Below are 22,009 nucleotides of genomic sequence, written 5' to 3'. Positions count from 1 at the left end.
GGTGATGGCATGGTGCCTGGCAGAGGGCTTTGCTAAGGGTCGCCTTCGACAATGCCAGGTGCTCGGTCTCCCTCCCACACCGGCCATGGCTCTAGATCTCGCACAGCATGGGTTCAAAAGAGGGTTTCTTCCTCTTGTTCCCCTCCAGGATTTTGGCAGGTGGCTCAGATAAAAAGGCCAATTGCCAAGGAAGATGATGACGACTTGGGGTGAGGGAGGACTATCCTTCCCCACAGAGGATGCTGCATCCACTCCCACAGCTACCAGCCCCTCCGCAGAGACCCAGCGGCATTCATTAGCGAAGGAGCTGGGCCGGCTCAGCACAGCGACGTGCACACATAATTCAGAGACCTAAAGCCACCAAGCACAACCAACCTAGGGCGAGGCCGCCTAACCCCCGGCTGAGCCTCTCCGAAGCCCAGTCGAGGGGAAAGTCCTGGCAATCGGAACAGGCCGCTGCCGTCTGCCCTCCCTCACCTCCACTAGTGCTGGCTCGGGGACAGCGCCCCCTCCGTATGCACCGCTGGGCTGCCGCCCCTCCATGTCCCTCTCCCTCACCAGCCTTCCTTCAGAGTCTACCTCAAATCTTTTACAACATCCCCATCACCAACCTGAGGTCAGACGAAGTACACTCAGAAAGCATTAGCTACATGAAAACATACCTCAATTTCTCACTAATCTTCAAACAGAAAAACAAGCTCCAAATACAAAAGCTTCCTCTGTTTATACAACCACACCTTAGTCTTCCAGTCTATCTTGCTAGTTTGTTAAACAATCTTTTTTAATTGGTCTGAAAGAAAATAGCCCTATTTTAAGCCAGTATATTTGGTCGGAAACGACCTTAAGACAGAGAGCCTAGATTACAACACGGGAATCTAGGCCCGGCTTGTAAGCCTGTAAGGCCCCTGGCTGGTTTTTCAGGCCCTTATGGCTTCATGCGTCTCGTCTCTCTGCCAGCATACGTCCTTCCCGTCACTAAAGTGCCCCTCACCTTCATTCCCAGACTTCTGTTCCATAGCATGGTATAGCAGAAAGAGGCTCTGGCACTGAACCGAGCTGGGTTTCATTCTTGACTCCAGCACTTAGCTCTGCACTTCATTTTTTTCTTTTGTAAAATAGGGATAATATCACCTCCAGGAGGTTGTTTGCAAATTAATAGGGCTGTGCAAGTGCCCGGCACACACGAGATACCAATTTTAGCATCTTTCTTTCCTTTCCTCCATTCCTGCTTCTTCAATCTACGGCTGCACATGGCCCAAAATGACCTAAACTGAAGGCTACTGTTAATTACCTGAGACATTTAGCTGACATTTGAATGCAGAGACATACATCCAAACTGTATAAAAGGATCAAGGCAGGAGAAACAAACAAAGCAGAGAGACACTGGGTTCCTAGGCAGTGCTGAGAGAATGACCTCACAGCAGCCAGGCTAATCCTGTTACCTCCTGCAGGCCATAAGTGGCAAAAAAGATGACTCAGGACCACACATCTCCAGCTAAGATATGCTAATCAGACTTGCTCAAGCTGCCTGGGCTGATGGTGGCAATCTCCACACTACCCACTAGCAGATGCAGCACAGTTTGTAGAAATGGCAAAGTTCTGCCAAGAAAAACCAAGACCTTCCTGAGAAGGACCAAGTAATTAAGATACTAACAACTGATTCGTCGAGGCAAAAAAGAGGGCCTGCCCCTCAACCGTGGCTCAGTGAGGCAATGATTCCACCCAACAGCCACAGCTGATGGAGTAACTTGTGCCAGGTCATTAGTTATACAAATAATTCTTAGGTTTAAGAAAAGCCTCTTAGGCATCTCAAGTCTACACAGACACATGCTAGCCAGAAATGGACAGGAAGATGTATACCCGTTATTCAAGCCAACAGCGTCAATTTCACCATCTATCCATTTTTCCTTTTGCTGAAAGCAACTTACCATGTCTAGATAAACAGATAAATGGATAGAGGGACAGAGGGTGGGATGGACAGACAGGTTTTTTTTCTAAAATTAACAGGCAAAGGGAGGAAGGTCTTGTGTGATGAGTGCAGATCCCCAACCCCGAGTGCTGAAGCAGGCTGGAAGAGAGGAGCCACAGGAACGCTATTCCGAGAAGCGTCCACGTCAACGTCTTTCTAAGCATGCCCCAGTCTCCTCCTTCCTGCAGTTTCTAACAACTTTCCTTCTACCTGCGGAACACTGGTGAGCTCTGAATGTTGAGTTCCGGGGCTAGCTGTAAGCAAACACACACTTTTTTCTTATTAACGCACTGGTAGGAAACTTGGAATCGGCAGGTAGATATTCTGAGCTCAGCTGTTCTAAAGTTCTAAGCATATTTAAACTCCAAAGAAAGTATTTATGAAGCTCTGGCAGCAGACTGGCCAATGATTTCACCACCACAGCAGAAGAGTGAGAAATTTTCGTTCGGCATGAATCTGCAGCGACCTCCCCACTCTAGTTTTCACCAAGTGTGTGCTTTGTGTTTCCTGTCTAATCCCCAGATGCTAGGACAGGTCTCCCCCAAAGCCTGGGGGCACCCCAAACCTGCCGGCACCACTGCAGCTCCCCCAAGAGCAGGCCACACATCTGCTTCCCAACGACCTGCCGGCACAGCCTTGCCTCCTCACGTACTGTCACCTCAGCCAACCAGGGTGAGCACAGTCAACAGTTACTGAGTACTTACTATGCGCTAGGTACTATTCAAAGCACATGACTGTGTCAACTCATCTAATTCCCAAGCCCCATGGGAATTTGCTGGAGGGGGAGAAATTCTTTGGCCCAGATTCCCACATGGTTTTTATTCCCTATTTCTAGCCATGCTGTAAGGCTTTACATAACCGAATTTGCATTATGGTGCTATTTTTAAAAATCTCCAAAGATCACCACTTCAAGCATCAATGGAAGCTGTTAGTTCCCACCTAACATGATAATGTGGGAAAGAATATCTATTCTTACAACTAACTCAACTTGAATTCCAGACTTAAAACTGTCTTTCTGGAAGATGCTATTAGGAAAGGAACTCATGTAAGAAGTATGAGCTCTATGCTCTGTAAGTAACCACTAGAGAGAAACACATCAATATTGAAACTCACCTCGGCGGGAGACAGTTTCTTGGTCTGCAGCTGCTATTCACGTACCGCTCACCTCCCTTCCAGGCCTCCTGGTAACACTGGGAAATCTATGGTCACTGGTGGCATGGCATCAAACCGTTTACAGAATGTGAGTGTGAATAAAACACTTTCTTATTCTGATGACTTCAGACAGACTCCCCTGCACCTCCACCAAGCGGGCACAGGCTTAGGCTCACTGGGGAGACTGTTCACAGAGCACATGATGTTCAGCTTTAACCACTCTTAATGTCCCTGGTTTGGGGGGCTCCAGACCACCAGAAATCTAACTGCTGGGGGGTGGGGAGTCCCCTTCGTTCATTCCCCTAACTCACTACTAGAAACTCACCTCTACTGCAGTTATTAATGAGAGCCAAGAAATGGGGACGTTATGATGAATGACTAATAAGGGTAAAATTCCCCTCATTTGTCATTAAAAAAAAATGTGGTAAGTATTTAAATTACCCAGTTTATTCTTTAGTGTACTGTAAAAACGGCTTTAAGAGGACTGGGGTGTTCGTTCTTCATTTCATTCAGTTCACTGACTTGGACAGAAGACCATGAACATAAACCGGAGTTGGTTTCAGGCTGTCAAAACTGCCAGGGAAATACTTAAAATGACTGAATTTCCAACTAATGCCCATTTCAGTGATGTCAGAAGGCCCGTATTATTAAATAATTTATGAATAAACTTTTAAATAAGTTAATAATATCTTGACACTGCTAACATATTATTTGTCTCCAACCTAGGATATTTAAAATAGGCCCAATTCAACCCACAAGATGACTCTCAGACTTAAAGTGCTCCCACTGGGTAGAGTCTCTGCTTTGCTAATACCCAGAGGAGGGTCCGGCACATAACAGGCACTCAGCTGTTTGATCAAGACTGGAATGTACTTGGTACTAGTTAGCCAGACCTCATACAACCTTTATAGATGCCAAAGCCACATTTAACACACACACAGATTCTGTACGGGAAAGAAAGTTGTTCCAGCAACTTTCAAAGTTAGTAATAAAAAGAAAACTGCTACTTAGAGACAAATATAAAACATAAAACTCATTTTAATCTATATATATAAAATACAGCCTTAGCACAGACCATCTAACACATATGAAGTGCATATATGGGACACACTAAATGCAGCAAAGCCTTATTAAAATATTTGGCCTAACCCTCGCATCTTTGAAATGAATGTCATGATGGTGGGAAATAAATCATCTAGCTACCCAACCTAGAAAAGACAGATGAGTTGCCTTAAGTCTATTTGGTCTCTGCAGACTAGGTATTCACCATTCTGAGTCTTGCCAAAGTTGGTTCTGCGAATAGTTAGCTTAACTCAATTATAGATCTTTACCATAGTTACCTTAATATTTTGGTTTTTCATTGTCTATTGCTTTTTTTTTTTTTTTATGGCTTCTTACTGCTGTTGTATTGGGGCATACAACACAGATCAGAGATTTTCATTTCTCAGAGAAGTTTCTCTCCTTGAGAAATTGGCACTTCGATCCTCAGCCTGTGTAACAGCTACACGTAAATGGATCCCACCAGCACTGTCACCAAACTCGCTGCTTAAGAAATTCTAGCACTTTGGCCACAAGAGTGCCCTGACGTTAAACCTTCTTAGGTGAACGCTTTCCACCACCGAATTCTTTTATTTAAACAGGTACCTGTGTGTAATTCACATATATGTTATAAGTTTCTACAAACACACACACACACACACACACACACTCAGCAAAGTGAAATGTCTCTCTTGAATAGTAATCACAAGGGTATTAAAACAAATGCTGAAAATATTTTACATTTAGATCATAAAAATTTTTAAGGTAATGTGATGACATAAGACCTAAGAGATCAAATACATCATATATGATTGTCATATATGCATGCTGTGTTCATTGATTTTTAATTACTTTTCTCTTTAATCAGAAAATAAAAGAGCTTACCTTTGTATACTGAGACCACAGCTTACAGTCACTATATCTCAGCCTATTTTATACAAGTGATATGGCTACGAAGGTCCGAGGAGAACGAGAATAAAGTGAGATAAACGTGCTGAAAACTGCTTAAAAGTATTAACCTGAAATACACAGAGGGTCCAACACCAGTTTTAAAAATACATTAACGAGGTATTCCCAGCTCTTCAATTAATAACGGTGACTGACTCATGATTTTCAAACATTCACCCAAATTTTTAAAAAAGAAGAAAAGGCTAATACCAGCGAAATCTACCAGTGTTTTGTCCCCCAGGTTAACAATCTGAGTGACTACAAATGACTTCAGGACCCCTCACTTCACCGCACCGCGCACTGCATCTAGTCGGCATGAGGTATGTTGGGAATCTACTGGACCAATGGCCTTGCACGAGAGACGGGGTGCTCCTGCAACCTGAAGAAAGAGGCTGCAGGCCACATCCCTGGCTGGGTGCCAGCTCCCATGCAAAGAATATGGCTTCAAGGAGGACCCCTATCTCTGAGAAATTATAATAGCGCTAACTGACGCAGTCAGGAATGCAACTATTCAATTTGTGTGCTAAAAAAGTTTAAAAACTGTCAGAAGATAGCATAACTCACACACTAATTCTAAGTTCTACATTGGTCTGTAAACTCCCTGACAAGAGACTACGCTGCGAGGGGTTAAGTACAGATATTGCTAGGTTTCCAAAGGAAAGGTTTTAAAACAGACACCGTGGCTTTGAGTAAAGTATTGCTCTTCTTTAAAATGTTCAGTCATTGCTTTCCAAAAGAAGGTGTCAGAGTGGTGTATTTGAAAGCTGGAAAGCCTCAGGGGGTCACAATGCTCTTAAGACCAAGACATAGAAATTGCCATTTCAAGCCAGACAACCTGATGGTTCTAGAAGTCAGAGAAGAAATCTTGAGGGCCCAAGTGAATAATAAATGGTGCGACGCTCAGAGGCTGGCAATAGGGGCTGTCAATGAAAAAACCACCTACAGTGGGGAAAAGAGCAGAGAAGCAAAACTTTATGTTAATTTCACGGAATTTGGTGAAGCCAAGAGCTTCATTTATATTTCTCTGCTCTTTCAGCTGTAAGTGGAATTTTCATTACAAAATGGAGGGGTGGGAAGGGCGGGGCGGGGGGGTCACTTAATTCATTACAAAATTTAAACAGTTGAACTTGCATGGTTACCACTTCTAACAAAGGACTGACAGCTCAATTATTTTAAGTAAAGCAGAGAAATGTAAAAGTTTGCAGCAACTGGGCAGGTTTACAACATGGTTAGTAACTTCCAACAAACAACAAAATTAAAAAAAAAAAAAATAAAGGACTTGGTAGAAACCATTTGAAATGACTGCCATCATGTTGGAAAACAGCACAGCTCCCTTTTTCACCATTACGGAGGGGTTGAGCTATGACGCTGAGTCAGCTACTTCAAAAGAATTTTCTAAAGAGAAATCTCCAGAGAGATTCCAACTTGGAATGCAAATTTGACGATCAATTTCAAATACAATACAGCTGCAGCTGCCAATTAATAGTATTCCAAAAACAAAGAGGACTATTGTAAATATTTAATAAAAACTGGACACTATCAGCCATGCTTTTTCTTCTCAGTGATGGCTCCGTTTCATCCATAGGTCAGCAGAACGAATCAATGAAACATGAAAACTCCCAGCTGAAATGGGGCCTCGTTTGTGTCTAGCCATTAATGCACAGGATGAGAATGATAAGTTCACAGCTATTTCTAGCAAATGATGAGGTTTTATTAAAGTTATCACCCACCACTAATAAAGACAAAAGGTCAGGGAGCAGAAGTAACAAACAAACCATTGTGTAATAAATGTACATCTGAGAAGTGACACTAACATTTGTTTCGAATTGCCTATTTCATTCTCATTTAGTGGTCCCAAAGAAATCTGCTACATAAATTTGCCATACTTTGTGAAGCCCACTTACTGATGATGGGCGATGCTCAGCTCTGAAAACAGAATTGAAGATGGAAGAGGAAAGCTAATTCATACTGAAAACAGGACATTTTTAAAACACAGTGACTTGGGAGTATGGACAGGGGACCACGCTGTCGCTTTCGTGGGGGTGAGCACCTTAATAAAACCATTACCTTCTAGTAACATCATAGGCTTTCCGCACGAGGTGAGAGCGCAGGTGGAAGACTTAGGTGTGCGCCCTTTACAGAACAGCACAATGTTACCGACCCGTCACTGTTCACCAGCTTACTCAGGTGTCTTAAAAATAAATGCTGACCCATGGCTGAAACCTGTCACTTTTCACAGCAGCACTCAACAAGAACTGGGACAATCGAAGAGCAAGTTTTTATGGGGACCCTGTTGCTGCTTTAGATTCTGATATAATTGAAGAGGAAAAGAAGACCCTTCAATGAATCCCAGAAAAATTACTAATCTTCTATCTGCATGAAAAAAGCCAGGGAGTGAACATAGTATCTTACAGAGTGAAGAAGGCCACAAGAACAAGAGAGGGTGATTGATTAATTTATTACTTTTTAAAACTTGGAAATTCGGAAATTACTAAAATAATCACATTCCTCCTTTCCCATCTCTGGGTAGTGTCATCATTTTAGTAAGCGATGCTCGGACAACAGAATATACCTTGATCGTGGGGAGGCCCTCGTACAGCAGGAGCACAAAGGGCTTACAGAGTAGACTGGCTCAGACTGACAACCGCCTCTGCTTGCTTTTTAGCACTTGGCTTACAAATGAATGGGTTTCTAGGGCAAAGTTATCATTAGTTTTCAATTCCTTGTAATTTGATACCAAAACATATCAAAAATAATAAGCTAAAACAATATTCAAACCCATATTTTATTGGCTTTAATTACACACTTCGATATTTACAAAGTTAAAGTTTAAATGAAAAGTCTCTGTTGTATTAAAAAAAATAACTACAGCCCGAGTTAAAGTGCCCTGGGGCAAACACATGTCAATCAGCTAAGAATCGGTGGCTGCGTCAGGAACCAGGCAGTACTCTGTTACAACAAAGCAGTTTATTTGTGATCAGTGTTTGAGACTCTATACATCCTTCACAAATTTAATTTTACATAATCTGATACTCTTCTTAAACTTTGAACTGCTAGACTTATTTCCCTACAACAGAAGGGCTGGTATAAGTTATTTTCCGGAAATGAGGTACCGTTTCACAGAACTAGTTTCTTTTTTGTTTGTTTTCAAGTTTTAGAGAACTAAATTTGCATTTTTTAAAATCAAAAAGTAGGAAAGATGTTCTTTACAAATAATTTTGATCAAGTATGTGTTCAAAGAAAGCAAGATAAAAAGGCTTTTTCTCTAACATTCTGTATTGTACTGTATTGTTGTTCAATAGGAATTAGCTTCTGTCATTTGCTAAAAGAATGAGTAGTGGGGAACAGGATATGTTGGGAATTTCATAACGGGTAACAGAACCATTCTCTTGGGTAAACCTACAGAGAAAAGAAACGGAGAGGACTCCAAATAAGTTTGATAATCCAATAAAAATTTCAGGTAAAAAAAATCTTACAATAATTATCATTAACCTTTTCCAGATTAGTCAGTCAACATGTACCATTTTGGAAGAGGCCCACAAATCGCTCACAGACCTCCAATTTTGAAATTGCTCTTAATATTTTGATTTTTTTTTCCACTCAAAATTAAGATGGCTACATCACAAGAAGAATGATATTCAGAAAGCAATATCAAGTGAGCTGCCATGAATTCTAAAAGAGCAAAAGCAACGCTACCGATTAATATCCTATAGTGACTCTAGAAATCCATACGGTTCTCAATTTGGCACATGACGTGTTACAGGAGAAACAGGGGCTTTCAAGATCCAAAGCACATCTTTCTGTGCAGACCTCAGCTCCCCAGAAAGACAGCTCCAAGTGGAGCAGTGACCGGGCGCGTATCTTGTTAATGGCTACTGCCAATATTGGCATGGCAAATCTGGAAAGATTAATTTACTTCCTTAATTTTGTAATTAATGAGTTCTTGTGGCCTCACAAACTTCTGCATACTCAAGTAGGATTTGAAATCTGCTTCTATTTCTATTCTAATCTTTAACCTACGGAGAAATCACAAAGCAGCAACAGCAGGTATTCAAGAGCACCAGATGATCAGAGGGAAATTACCCCACATGCAACAGCTTTACGAAGGCCAAAAGACATGTTTACCTTACAGCCAAAATAAAGCATCGTTTTAGTAGGTTGGCATCACAGTAACATTTAAAAACCAAATCTTTTATGTGAAAAATGGGGGCACCAAATTTCACCAGCTTTGGAAGTCAGTTATATGGCACATGGAAGAGAGGGGCATCCTGAAGTGGGGGCTCACAGGCCGCAGGGTGAAAGTATGATGTTAGAGGAGAGGGCAGAAAAAGAGAGAAAAATTAAAAAGACTGAGGGAAAACGTGAATGTAGCTTAGAACCTAGACAGAGAAGTGTTTTAAAGGGAAAAATAAAGCTCTAGCAAACCTGTACTAAAGAATATGTGACTTACTATGTCTGAAAGAAAAACACTGAAGAAATGTAAGAACTACCCCAGAAGGCAAATGCTCTGGTGCTCGCACAGACATATTACAATTAATCTACTGAGTCAAATGGATTTGGACAAACTGATCAGACCTAATTCACAGGAAGGATGAGGTGGCCAGGATATCCGGAAGTTGGCTGAATGGTAAAAGCCAATGGCCGAATCAAAAGGAGCTAGCGAACTTAAATTTAGAGGCCATTCTGGGTGAAAGCATACTCTTGCATGAGTCCCCAGCTCCTAATCGCCTCGTATCTGAGAACATGGGGAGACTAAGCAAACCCTGACCAAACCAGAGCATGCCAGAGGAGACATTCGAGTAGAGGGTGCAACTCCAGACTCTGCACTTTGCCTTACAGGAAACTCACCCAAATATTGGACCCTATCTGCTTCTCCACATCTCTCCAGGATATAAATTGTCTCTCTTAACAGAGAAGGTGATCACACTGTTCACTTTCTACTTATTTCTACTGCTATAAAATCAGATGAAGCTTCAGTTTAGCAGTGTCTAAAGGACCCATGATTTTCATCCAAACAAAAATGGAAAAGCTGATGCATGAAGAGAAAAAGCATAATGAGAAGTCTTGCGGCTCAGGGAGAGGGCTGATGCCACAGCAGCAACACACTCGGGCTTCCTCTCCGTGCACATGCAGGCCCAGCCCGGGGTCACTCTGAATCGCACACACACGCGCACGCTCCCTCACACGCGCACACACGCTTGCTCTCTTCTCTCAAAGACAAACATCCTGGCAGATGGCCGATTCTGTAACATGTAGCACCTGAGTTAGGAAAAATGTCTACGAGAGCATATCACTGACTCCAAACCTATTGCCTCCATTGCCACATAAACCTCATTCAAAAGTTATCCAAAGGGCCACTGAGGTTCGCTTCTGCATCTGCTTTATTTTTTATTTTGGGAAGGAGAAGAGACACTCTGTGGTTTTCTGACATGTGCTACAGACCTCCTCAGTGAGCGCTGAGGTAACACTGCCCCCGACCAGCTCTCTAGGGCCCGGTTACTCCACCTCTAGAGCAAAATTTATGGAAAAGGGTGACGGTTACAAATTTGAGGTGAGCATTTCCTATCTCTAACTTAAATCAGCCACAGTTCACACAGTTTCAAACCAGGAACTTAAAAGTTACTGCATAACTGGCAGGCAGCCAAGCTAGAAACTGCGTATGGCCCTTCAGTAGCCTTTGAATGGAGTATAAGTTGGCTGTAAGAAGAACTACTTAAAATACTTAATTTCAGTATGGTCAGAAACAGGCAATTAGAACAAGCAGCCCTTCAATCAGGCAAAGCGGAGAGAAGAGCAACTCCAACCAAACCAAGAACCACAAGGTTGTGGCATTTTCAAAGGGAATTTAAGTTGGGTCACTAGAATGAATAGGTCTGAGAGCCTCCAATTCATTTAAAGAAACCCTAGATACAAGCTGTGCTTGGGGTTGCTGTGACAGTCACTCATGGGGAAAGCGGTAAGACGCTGTACGTACCATAGGCAGGGGCAGCCGTGCTGTAACCATATGGTGTCCCATAGCCTGGTGCAAAGAAGAAGAAAGCAGATCAGTCCAGGACGAAGGGCAGCTGGCACTGGCCCAATTCACAAGTACCAGCAGACCCAGGACCCCAGGTCCTGAGGATTCTTCCGATGCTGATGCCTATCGATCCCTCCGGGCCTGCTTAGAGAGGAAGCTTTTCGCCACAGCCGACGAGGGTCCCTGACCTACTGGAACACCCCATCTCTCTCCCCCAATTTGCTGACCACGCTATATTATAATGATCAACTCCCTGTCTGTGTTCCCCTCGAGCGTGGCAGAGACCAACTCTTACACATCTATGTATCACCTGAACTAGCAGAATGTCTGGCATATAGTAGCTGCTCACTAAATACAATTTGTTGAACAAAGGAATACTTAGAATCACTCAAATTACCAATTTCTCAAAGCTGGAAAACAGAACTTTCCAAGTCTCTTTTCAGAAAGCAGCGACAGAGCAGGCTGAAGCCTCGACTGTCACTCAAGAGGTCACTGTGGGCTTGAGGGCAGGGTCCCTGTCTTGTTGATACCCGACTTCCTGGGCTCAGAACAGGGCCTCTCAGTAAATACTGGTGAAATTGACATTAGCATCTGGTGCCTGTGAAAAAAGGCTCATATTGTCAAAAAAAAAAAAAAAAAAACCCAACAATAACAACAAAGAACACAGAAGATTTTCAACCAGCTGGTTCTGGCACAAGTTTCTTATACGTCCTGAGACATATAACTTCTGAGTTGCCATTTTCTCATCTGTAAAACGGGAAGCCTTCCAAACTACTTTATAGTATTGTAGAGATTAGAAATACTGTTAAGAGAAGCTACACTCTTTAAGTTTTCAGTAAAACAACTTTAAAAATATAAATACTAAATCACGTGGGTAAATCTCTAGGAAAAAAATGGTTTCTAAAAAAGAAGGGCACAAAATCTACACAAGCCCTTCGCACTGAATCCAAAACAAAGAAAGCTTTCCTACATCACAGCCCTTTTATTTCTAATCACTTCTCCTGCTCAGAATTTTTTTTTCCCCACAGCCTCTAACAGACCAACTGCAACTCATCCTTTAGATCTGGGACCAAATATCACCTCCTCTGTGAAGTCTCCCAGACTTGCTGCTTACTCCTTCGTCCACCCATGTTACAGCTTGCATTGTATTATGTGATGTTTGCTCAAGTGTCCACTCTTACCCACCTGAGCCCAAGCATGCACTAGGGCAGATGCTCGGTCCTGGCCATCTCTGACCGCCCAGTTCTTATTTGGCACAAAACACTCAAATGCATGTTGAACAAGTAAACTGGTTTAGGGACTAACTGAAACATTTCCTGAGAGATGAAAAATTATCACTTTTTAGTCTGTACTTAAGTCAGATACAACTTAGTCTTGGTCTTATTCTGTCTTCGATGCTCAGTAGCATATTTCAAGAGGATACAATGCAGCTGAAATAAATAGTAGGAAATAAGCAGTGGGAAAGTAGCAGAGGCCAAAAGAGAAATTAATGTTTAAAAAAGAAATTTGTACACCAAATCCAAGAAAAAGTAGCTGGTTGGCTAAGGCTCCAGTTTCAAGGGTTTTACCAAAACCTCCTTCGAGAGAAATGAAACTAAACTACTAAGCTGGACACTGAACAGACCGTTGGGGCTCTAATACCGATGTCATCTCTCACAAGCAAGGTGACTTTGAATTGTACCTGTTATTTAATCTCTCCAAACCTCACAGTCTTCTGCAGTGACTGAGTTGGCAGGGGGGAATGTAACTGAATAATATATGTAAAAATACTTAACTACAGTCCTTGCTGCGTGGAATACACTCCACGAATGGCATATGACCTATTCATAATCTAAATCGACCTCACCTGAATCTTCTCTAGGCTATAAAAAACATTCACGTTTAAAAGCTTCAGGAAACAGGCCTTTCACAGAGGCCAATGTGGTGACATAAGAGAGAAGCTATTATAGAGCAGATGAGGCTGGCAACAAGCAGACAAGGATGATCCCTTTCACGGTTACAGTCACTGGACAGTGGCTGCTTCCTCTCGAGCAGGAGGTAAGCGTTCCCGGACTAAGCAACCACAGACAAAAACGGGTGGAGTCCCAACAGAACACGTAATCAAAGTCTACCTCATCTCAATAACTTGCCTATTATTAATAAGTGAAAGCTGCTCCCTATAAACAATGCATTAAATAAGGCAAAAAAAAATAATATTAAATTTCAGGAGAAACAGCGAGATGCACAGAAGAATGTCTTAATTTTGGATGCATAAACTGTATCAAACTATAACTAAACTTTCCCCTGCAGCACTCATATTTAAGTGTTCCCTGTCCCCTTAAATGGCACAATCAGCCAATCTAGTTCCTCTAGCTGAAAATCCTAGGGAATCCTTGAAATCCTTTTTAACTCTCCCTTTTTAATTCTCCATATTAAATCTATCAATTTTGCTTCTGAAAGACTCCAATCTATTCAGTTGCTGTCACGCCATCTAATTCTCTACACCTGCTAGAGACACCTCATTGTCTCTTGCCTGGGCTACTAGTTTACAAACCTTGTCTCATCATGCCCACTTGTCCTTAAAATCTATTTATACTCCAGAGTAATCTTGATGAAGTCTGATCTCGTCACTTCTCTCCTTAGAATCCTTGTCACTTCTTTCCTTAGAATCCTTCACACTTCCCCATTACACTTAAGATTCTAAGACCAAAATCCAAACCGTAGCCTCCCAGATGGGGACTGAGCATCCCGCTTTAGCTCAAATCACTCCTCATCCCCCCAGCCCTGAAGCGCTCCACATCACATTTGGCCTCTAATTCTTAAATGAGCCGAGTTCCCTACCACCAGCACCACGAGGCCTCTGCGCATGCTCTTCTATCCCACTCTTCTCTGAGTTAACTCCTACTCAGTCTTCAAAACTCAGTTCAACTGTTCTCTCTTCAGAGGCTTCAGGGACTCAACAGACTACATCTGGTTCCTTTGTTACATCCTCTCACAGTATCATGTCCTCCTTCATCGTAATCATCTTGGTTTATAATTGTGACTATCTGATTAGTATATCTCACCTTTAGACCATAAACTACATGAGAGCAAAATCCACATATGGTGAATGAGCAAATGTATTCTTTATAAGACACACCTTTGAGATATGCCCCTACTGAGATCAACTTTTAGAAGTATAACTCTAAAGTCACACATCCATACAACTTCCCAAATAGCCTATTCTAATTCTTATGGGGGAAAAAAAAAAATCACAAACTAAGTGAACTTCTTAGGAGTGTTACATTAAAAAATAATGACTGGATAAACTCAACCTTTAAGACAATTTCATCTTGACCAACAACTACGAGCAGTTTACTTGTCAAGTAAAAGTTCCATACTTTCAGCATTGCAGAGAACTTGATTTTAATCCACTGCTAAAATGACTTAAGGATTAGAACCGAAGGCAGAGAGGAGGCATTTTTTTCCATCTCCCTCAAGCCATGTACTAAAATGAAAAGAATATAAATTTTCGAACTGCAAACGTCTACATTCAACTCTGCTCTGCTGTTTATTAGATGTCTCGCACTGGGCCTTATCTTCTTAAACTTTAGTTTCTTCATCTGGAAGATGGAAATAATTTCTATTTGAGGAAACACTGTGAAGGTTAGAAATAATTAAGCGAAATCATTCACATGAAAGTATCTGGTACATACTAAGCTCTGGGTAAATAAGTTCCCCTTTTTCTCTTTTTGTACTTCGTTAGTCTTTGATGGCTTCCAATTAGTCTCTTATCAGCTATTTTTCTATCTTGTTACACCCAACCTGTCTTCTCTATCCCCCCTGAACACACCCTGCTCAGATGTCCAAACTCCTCAATCTGTGGAATATCTTTTAACTTCCTCATTGTCAAAATATGTCCCCTCAACCAAGTGCAATATCCCTTATCTGTCACTCAGCAGATTTCAGGAGAAAACCTATGACATTCTGTGGGTTCCCTTCTTTTCAGTTTCTGTGCTCACGCATCTTATACCCATGTTACATTTGCAGAGACCGTGTACGACCCTGGAAAGCAAAGGAAATGCTGTTCATCATACTTTGGCCCAGACAAGGAGCCAGGCTTCGCAGGCTGCACTGTACCTGGAGCTATGTAGCCAGGAGCAGCTGTGGCCCCAACAAAAGCTCCCCTAGTCAGGGCTCCTCTTCCTCGGCCCCGAACCGCCTGGACTGCTGCAGACACAGCGCTGTTCACGATGCCCTTGGCCTGTGAAAACAACACATTTTCATCTCTGAGAAAAATAAGAACTGCCGTTCTATCACTCTTTGTCACATACAACCTTGGGCCTGCAGAGGAGACAGTAAGTCGTTTATCCCTTAAACCTTCGCTCTATCATTTGTAAAATGAAAATGACACATACCTTACAGAGTTGCTCTGGGGAATATGCTGGGCACATAAAAGTATGCGAATAACTTCTTGTTTTCATGTGAGGGTTACCCAAGAAGAGTTCGTTTTCTACTTACAAATTTCAGTAGTCAAATTATATCTGAAGTCAATTTAGGCCTGACTAAAATAATTGTAGACACTGGATACCCAGTTTCAAAATCTATTGAATTCACCACCCATGGACAAAAATACTGCAACAATAAACCACCTAGAATCAGCTGAGAATCTGAATAGGTTTTTTTTTAAAAAGGACTAAGACAGGAAGACCAAAGATATGGATGCTCCTGCTCTAAGTTCCTGAGACCTCACAAAGGTGATGTGATTTCCTTGAGCCTACTTCTTCTGTGTGTGTGAACCATTAAAAAAAAATACCAACTCTAAAGTCACTTCTGGTAAAGTCACATAATCTCTCTAGGACAGTCTCCCCAGTAATTGTAAAATGAGGATAAAGATACCTAATTTGCTTTCCTTACTTCAGAGTAGAAAGAGCAACTGAGAAAACATATATAAAACTTTGAAAAGCATCCTAGGTAAGTCAAGGAGTAACAATACACAGGGCCGCTAAAACATCCTTTTCCAAACGGAAATTTGAAGAAAAATCAAAGGATATCTAGTTTTAAATACTCTACTTATTTTTTAACATAAAGATGCAACAAAAACTCCAGCGAGAAACTCCTAACATTTCCTACTATAAGCGAGGCACAGTGGAGGAGGCACGGGAAGGAGGCACAGAGCCTCTAGACTCATTGTATGACAAAGTCCACAGTGCCTCAGGCAGCTACAGTCGGAGCACACACTAGCTTTTCTCACACTGAAACATCGCCATCCTTTGCTCCTCCTAGGTTATGCTCTACCGCCAGTATGACTGGGCAGAAGTCAGTTTCAAGGTTGAAGGTATCAAACACAGGGAACTGCCATTTTTCTTTTTTGCTGAAAAAAAATTCAACCCACAAATCCAAAATAGACCGCTTCTTGGCTGTCAAGCACATTGAGCACAGGAGTTTTATAGCTTCTAGTATGGAAAATTTCTAAAAATGAGTGAACCTCAAGCAGTTTTAGTTTTGTTTTTTTTTAAACACAGCTTAGTCAAAAGTAGTCAGGAAGTAACAATCTGGTGGCAACAGTGACTTCACACAAATCAAGCTCATGTCTACTAGGACCCAACTTACCTAATAAGTCTCTGCATGTAGGCTTTTTAAACATAAAATTAACTGACCAAATACAAGATGTAACCCACAGGAAAAACACATAAAAATTAACAAAGTAACAATTATCTTTCTAACTAATTTAGAACATATTCTAGAAGATTTTAGGAAAAGAAAATCCACTTGTTCTCTCTACATGTCTTCCTCTGCAATCTAAACACTTTATTTTTATTTCATCTCGGTAAAAGTTAGTTTTATTTGTTTATATTTTCAATCCTCAAATTTAATTAGAGTTTATTATAGTAAAAACAGGAAGCTGAAATGAAAACAAAACAAATTTCTAAGATGGCTCTAATGTGCAACAGTAGAATGTCCGTGGTTTTCGGAAGGAGAAGAATCCAGTTTTAAAGGGAACCTTTACCACCTATTAACTACATTAGCAGTATCTTCATTTCTTTGGGCCTTGTTTCCTAATCTATAAATTGAGATCAATTCTACCCTCCTATAATGAATGGTCTTGGCATATATAAAAGAAACTTTATCACAGAATCTTAAATAATCTAAGTTTCCTTCTATTAGTCAAAATATTTTTAATTGATTTCTATCATATAATATATTCAGACTTAGTACACCAGATCCTCCATGAGGGAGAGAACGTGTCTCATATTTATGTATCTTTTTTCTCTCACAATCATGCACATGGTATATGTATAGGAAATATTTCTGAATGCATAAATGAGCGGATGGAAGAATCTGTTACCCACAGCATGTAACTAGAAAGCCACCTCTTCTAAACACCTTGCTACAACCCTTCCACAGCAGCGACATTCCCAATGAACGGAAGCAACACGGCGTCAAGTCTATGGTGCAGCCCCAAGAGAAAACCCAAAATAAATAAAGTAAAAGTTCAAAACTGAAAAAGAAATGGAAGAGTCTCAACAGACTGATGAAAGCAAGCTCCAAGTACTCTTGACAGCTTCCCTAAACTAAACAAATGCTAACACCTCATTACAATCTGATCCCTTAGCACCCAACCTCATCAAGAGTGACCTAAAGTCCCCGAATAATGCTAATAGTTTGTTTTTTTTTTAATATATGATCTGCCTAGAATGACCACAGAATAGGGAACCACTGACACATTTACATTATTCATGACCAAACCCAAAGAAAAGGTTGCTAAATCCAATAAAAATAATTTCAGAAAAAGCTAAAATGGCATAAAGACAGAAAAAGGAACCTTAATTCTGATAATATTTTTCAAAGGGATTACAGAGGTTTAATGCCTAACTCATACCTGAGGGATAATCTTCTTTTTCTTATTATTTGCTGCATTGGGTCCAGAAAACAGCTTCTCCAGGGCAGCTAACGCTGCGCTTGCCTTTGCCACTTTCTTATTTGGACCTGCACCTCTGAATTTCTGTCCATCTACTTCTACCTAAAATCAAGAACAACACTCTGCAGTTATCCCATGCAATTCCTCTATGTAACACAGGAAATACCAAAAGTCAAACAGTGCAACAAGAATTGACTCAGTCTAAAACTTTTTTACATATAAACTCAGGATATCCTATGTCTTTGAGGGGAAGAATAAGGTTGGCTTGTATCTTGGTACCTCCATCACAAAGCGTTTGTCATGGCTTCCACCAGTCTCCGAGATGAGTTCATACTTAAGCCCTCTTCTTTTTTCATTGAGCTCCATTACAGGATTTTTGCCACTTGCTGTGAGGATAGGGCCCTGAGTTCTTACCTAAAAGGAGATTCAATTGAGTAAGATTTTAGAGTATTAAATTTCTTATTAATAAAAGCATGTCTCTGTTGAAAAAGAGGCTCAAAAACTGTACTTTAAAGCACCTAGGGGCTAGGATGCATGATCACGTCTATATACAAATAACAAAATATCTGTAAAGGTATGGAAACTCTACAAGCAATAAACATCATAGTCATTGGCCAGCATGCCTTTGAAGCAAAGCTGTCTCAACAGATCAGTATTCAAGAGCAATGTAGCCTTGCCATTACATGGCACTCTAGGGTCCGGTCTGGAGTGTTTATGGTCTAAGAATAATAATCTAAATGACTAGCAAAGTGGACCAAACAGTTGAGATTCACCTGACACCTGAGCGTTTACTATTTTCATCTTCAAGGTTAGAAAGCAGTAACTCTCAATTTAGGAGGTGGGAAGAAAATGCCCCCTCACATCTCTCAGTCTCTCTAAAGAGATTTAGGGCACCTTAGATTTAGGGGTACAGAGTATGGATTCTGAAATTTTAAAATAACGATAAAAGTAGTCATTCCCTGTCCTCAAGGAGCTAGAGTGTAGTGGGAGGGACAGATATAATCACTGTAAAACAACGTGTATTATAGAACGGATGTAAATTATGGAAACAAAGTAGAAGGAATCATTTACTAGGGCCATCAGGTTAGTTTTTGGAAGTGACAATGTGAACCTACCCTTAAAAGGGAAGTACCAGACCATCATAAGGAAGAAGCAAAGGGGAAGGGCATTCTAGACAGAAGCAGCAGCAAAGGCCCAAGAGAACATTTGTTTGGGAAATAACAGGAAGTTCAATCTGGCTATAAGGGGTGAGGAAAGTAAGGGAGGATCTGATTAGAAACACCCTTGATGGAGCCCAATCATAAAGGACTTTGTATGCCAGGCGCACAAGCTGTGACTTTATCATGGGCAGTGGGGGGACCACTGAAAGACTTTAATCTGGAAAAGTTCATGATTATACCTGTGTTGTAGAAAATTACTTTAGGAGTAGTAGAAAGAACTGACTTAAGGAAGGATAAGAGTAGGGGGAAGAAAGAAAAGTAATTTGTGTAAGAGTGTGAGGCTCAAAAGAAGAGAGAAGCTAGCACCAAAAATCAAACCGATTGCAAAATATTACAACTAAAATTGTGAGAAAATAAAGACCCAAAGATTGAGCACTTTTTGAGGTTAGAGATTATGTCTTTAATTCCATCACAGTAATAGCTCAAGAAATGCTGAACAAAGAAATGAATGCCCAAAAGAATTACTATGTTTATAAACCTAATGGAAGACAAGATCCTCTGATTTCATAAGTGGTTGATGCTGTAGAAATGAAACGCTGGACAATTTTTAAAGACAAATTTAACAACCATTTCTGAGTCTTTTGTAATAAACATCCCTTCTTGAAGAGTTTTGAAAATCTACATTTTTTAAATTTCTAGGCAAATTTCGAGTCTCCAGCTTTAAAAGGTAATGAGTCAATTTTGAAACTAAGTCTATGGTAATCATTCCCTGCTTTCCAAATCCAAAATTGCTTTCATAAAAATGAGTCAAGACACAAAAATATTTGCATTTCTAATCAGTTACTATTTTGAATGAAGAATAAGGGCACTGCCCCCCATTATTACATCATACAGAAACAAAGCATCAATGTTTTCACTACCAAAACCTCCACATGTGGCCACTATCAGTGCAGCCCACACTGCTCTCTCTCTTCCTAATTCTCTTTGAACTTAATGGTCTGAGTCTCATAATTAATGAGCCCTTTTTCTCCTCAGCATTTATAACACTGCCGGCAAAACATCTTGTCCTACCTGCGACTATTGCTTGTGAATGACTGGTCTCTCAAAAGCCAAGTGCCATGTCTTCTATCCTCCACAACATCACACAAGGAGTCAGGCATCGTTTTTACAAGCCTCAGTCCCCATCAGTCCCCTCTATACTGGCCTACTTGGCACTTCTTAACATTTACTTTCACAAATCTTTTATACCTAATATTCCCCTGACCTAGAATGCCTTCTTTCTACCTTTGTCCTAAAAAAAAGAAAAAAGAAAAAGGATTCTACTCATCATCTAAAACCTAGCTCACATTTTACTCCTGCTGATTTTATATGTAAGTTTCACAATCACGTCCTCCTTGGAGATGCTACATCGTGATGCTCATTTTACAATCACAGCACTTGTTGCATTGCATTGTAATTGGTTACTAACATGCCTTTCTTTTGCCATTCTAGCCTCAGGGTATCTGGAGGCTCTGGACACAATTTCTTCAGCATCTGGCAGTAAGCAGGTACTAAAAGGGGTTTACAGACTGAAAAAATTAATAGTCAACTAAGCCTTTATTACTCATTCTTACAAATGACAAAATATTTTTTAAATGTTCATGTAAGCTCTTGCTGTTACTTTAAAGCCAATTTTCCTTACCTAGAATGTGATAGACAAGGGCTCCACAAATCCCCAAGGATGCTGTGAATACTCAGTACTTGGATTCTGGCCCACTCTATGGTCTGTGGTAATATGCCCACAGGCCAGGACTGACTCAGGTGTGAGGGACACATGAGGTCAAGCTGCGCCTTCCCAGAGCCAGTCTTCGAATGATACTAAATTTCCTCCACTAGATCTTTTGTTTATTTAATATAATTGGAAATACTACTTTCACAGCCAAAGGGAAATGCTAATTAAATTAGGGTACATTCATATGTTGTGCAGTTAACAGTTATGTTTATAGATATTTTTAGAATTAAGTGAAAAAAATGAGATCTAAAACTACATTAAAATGATTGCTTTTATAAAAATACTCATAGAAAAAAGGTTGAATAGAAATAAATCAAAATATTAATAATGGCACCCTTTAGAATATATAGGTTTATATGATTTTGTTTATACTTTTCCATCTCTCGAATTTCCTACAATGAAAACAGATTACTTATTTTCTAAGGAAAAACTATGTAAGCATACCTCTAAGGTACTGGAGGTTTCAGTTGTGGAATTTCCAGTATTATTGCTTGAGTTTGAAGACACTGTTTCATTTTTGCCTTCATTATCTGATTTTTCATCAGAACTCATACATTCGATATCTGCATCAAAGCCTGTTGGGTATCCCATTGCCTGCAATACCTGTACAAATTACATTAAAATTCTGTTTTTATTCAAACACCAGAAACCACAAAGAACAGATGAAATAGTTAGAACAACAGTTTCAAGTCCATGACATTTGAATACATAAAACACCTGTAAGGAAGAGCAAGATGGTACTAAATCTACAAATCCTTGGTTAAGCAAGTTTTACCTACCAGGGTACAATCATAGAAAATGGGAAAAATTTCCTTGGAGTAATTAGGTTTAGATAAAGGATGATGGAAATGCAAACCTGAGATTGTTCCTGGTCCATTTAATTTGAAGGTAAAAGGTAGAGAAAATAAATAGCACAGCCAGTTCAACCAAAGAGGTGTGGGGCGAAGGAGAAGAGCACACTGGAGAGAGCACACTGGACCAGAAAGGAAGAGATGTGAGGGTCTAACCCCATATCTCCTCTGGTCCTCAATTTTCCAGCGTGCAAAAGAGGAGGACTGATTAGTTGTTCTCTATA

At 40.7% G+C, this 22,009-nt stretch overlaps 1 protein-coding gene across 7 annotated transcripts in view; it reads right to left on the bottom strand.

Moving 5' to 3' along the window:
- Positions 1–4,447: 4,447 nt before the first annotated feature.
- Positions 4,448–22,009, bottom strand: part of STRBP (spermatid perinuclear RNA binding protein) — a 113,988-nt gene continuing 96,426 nt past the window's right edge. For 4 of the 7 annotated variants that reach the window (XM_011364311.2, XM_011364313.2, XM_011364314.2 and 1 more), the window contains 6 exons: positions 21,379–21,537; positions 18,283–18,417; positions 17,965–18,105; positions 15,222–15,345; positions 11,082–11,126; positions 7,875–8,506 (listed from right to left, as the gene is read on the bottom strand). In XM_011364311.2, the coding sequence (XP_011362613.1) occupies positions 8,430–8,506; positions 11,082–11,126; positions 15,222–15,345; positions 17,965–18,105; positions 18,283–18,417; positions 21,379–21,537 (681 nt within the window). In that variant the 3' untranslated portion in view covers positions 7,875–8,429. Of the gene's footprint in view, positions 8,507–10,470; positions 10,615–11,081; positions 11,127–15,221; positions 15,346–17,964; positions 18,106–18,282; positions 18,418–21,378; positions 21,538–22,009 lie in introns of those variants that run through there. The other 3 variants (XM_023533092.1, XM_023533090.1, XM_023533093.1) reach the window with 3 other exon arrangements.

Source organism: Pteropus vampyrus, unplaced genomic scaffold (assembly GCF_000151845.1).
Source record: "Pteropus vampyrus isolate Shadow unplaced genomic scaffold, Pvam_2.0 Scaffold95, whole genome shotgun sequence".
NCBI lineage: Eukaryota > Metazoa > Chordata > Mammalia > Chiroptera > Pteropodidae > Pteropus > Pteropus vampyrus.
The sequence above is the reverse complement of the archived record's forward strand: the minus strand, read 5'-3'. Positions and strand labels throughout refer to the sequence as shown.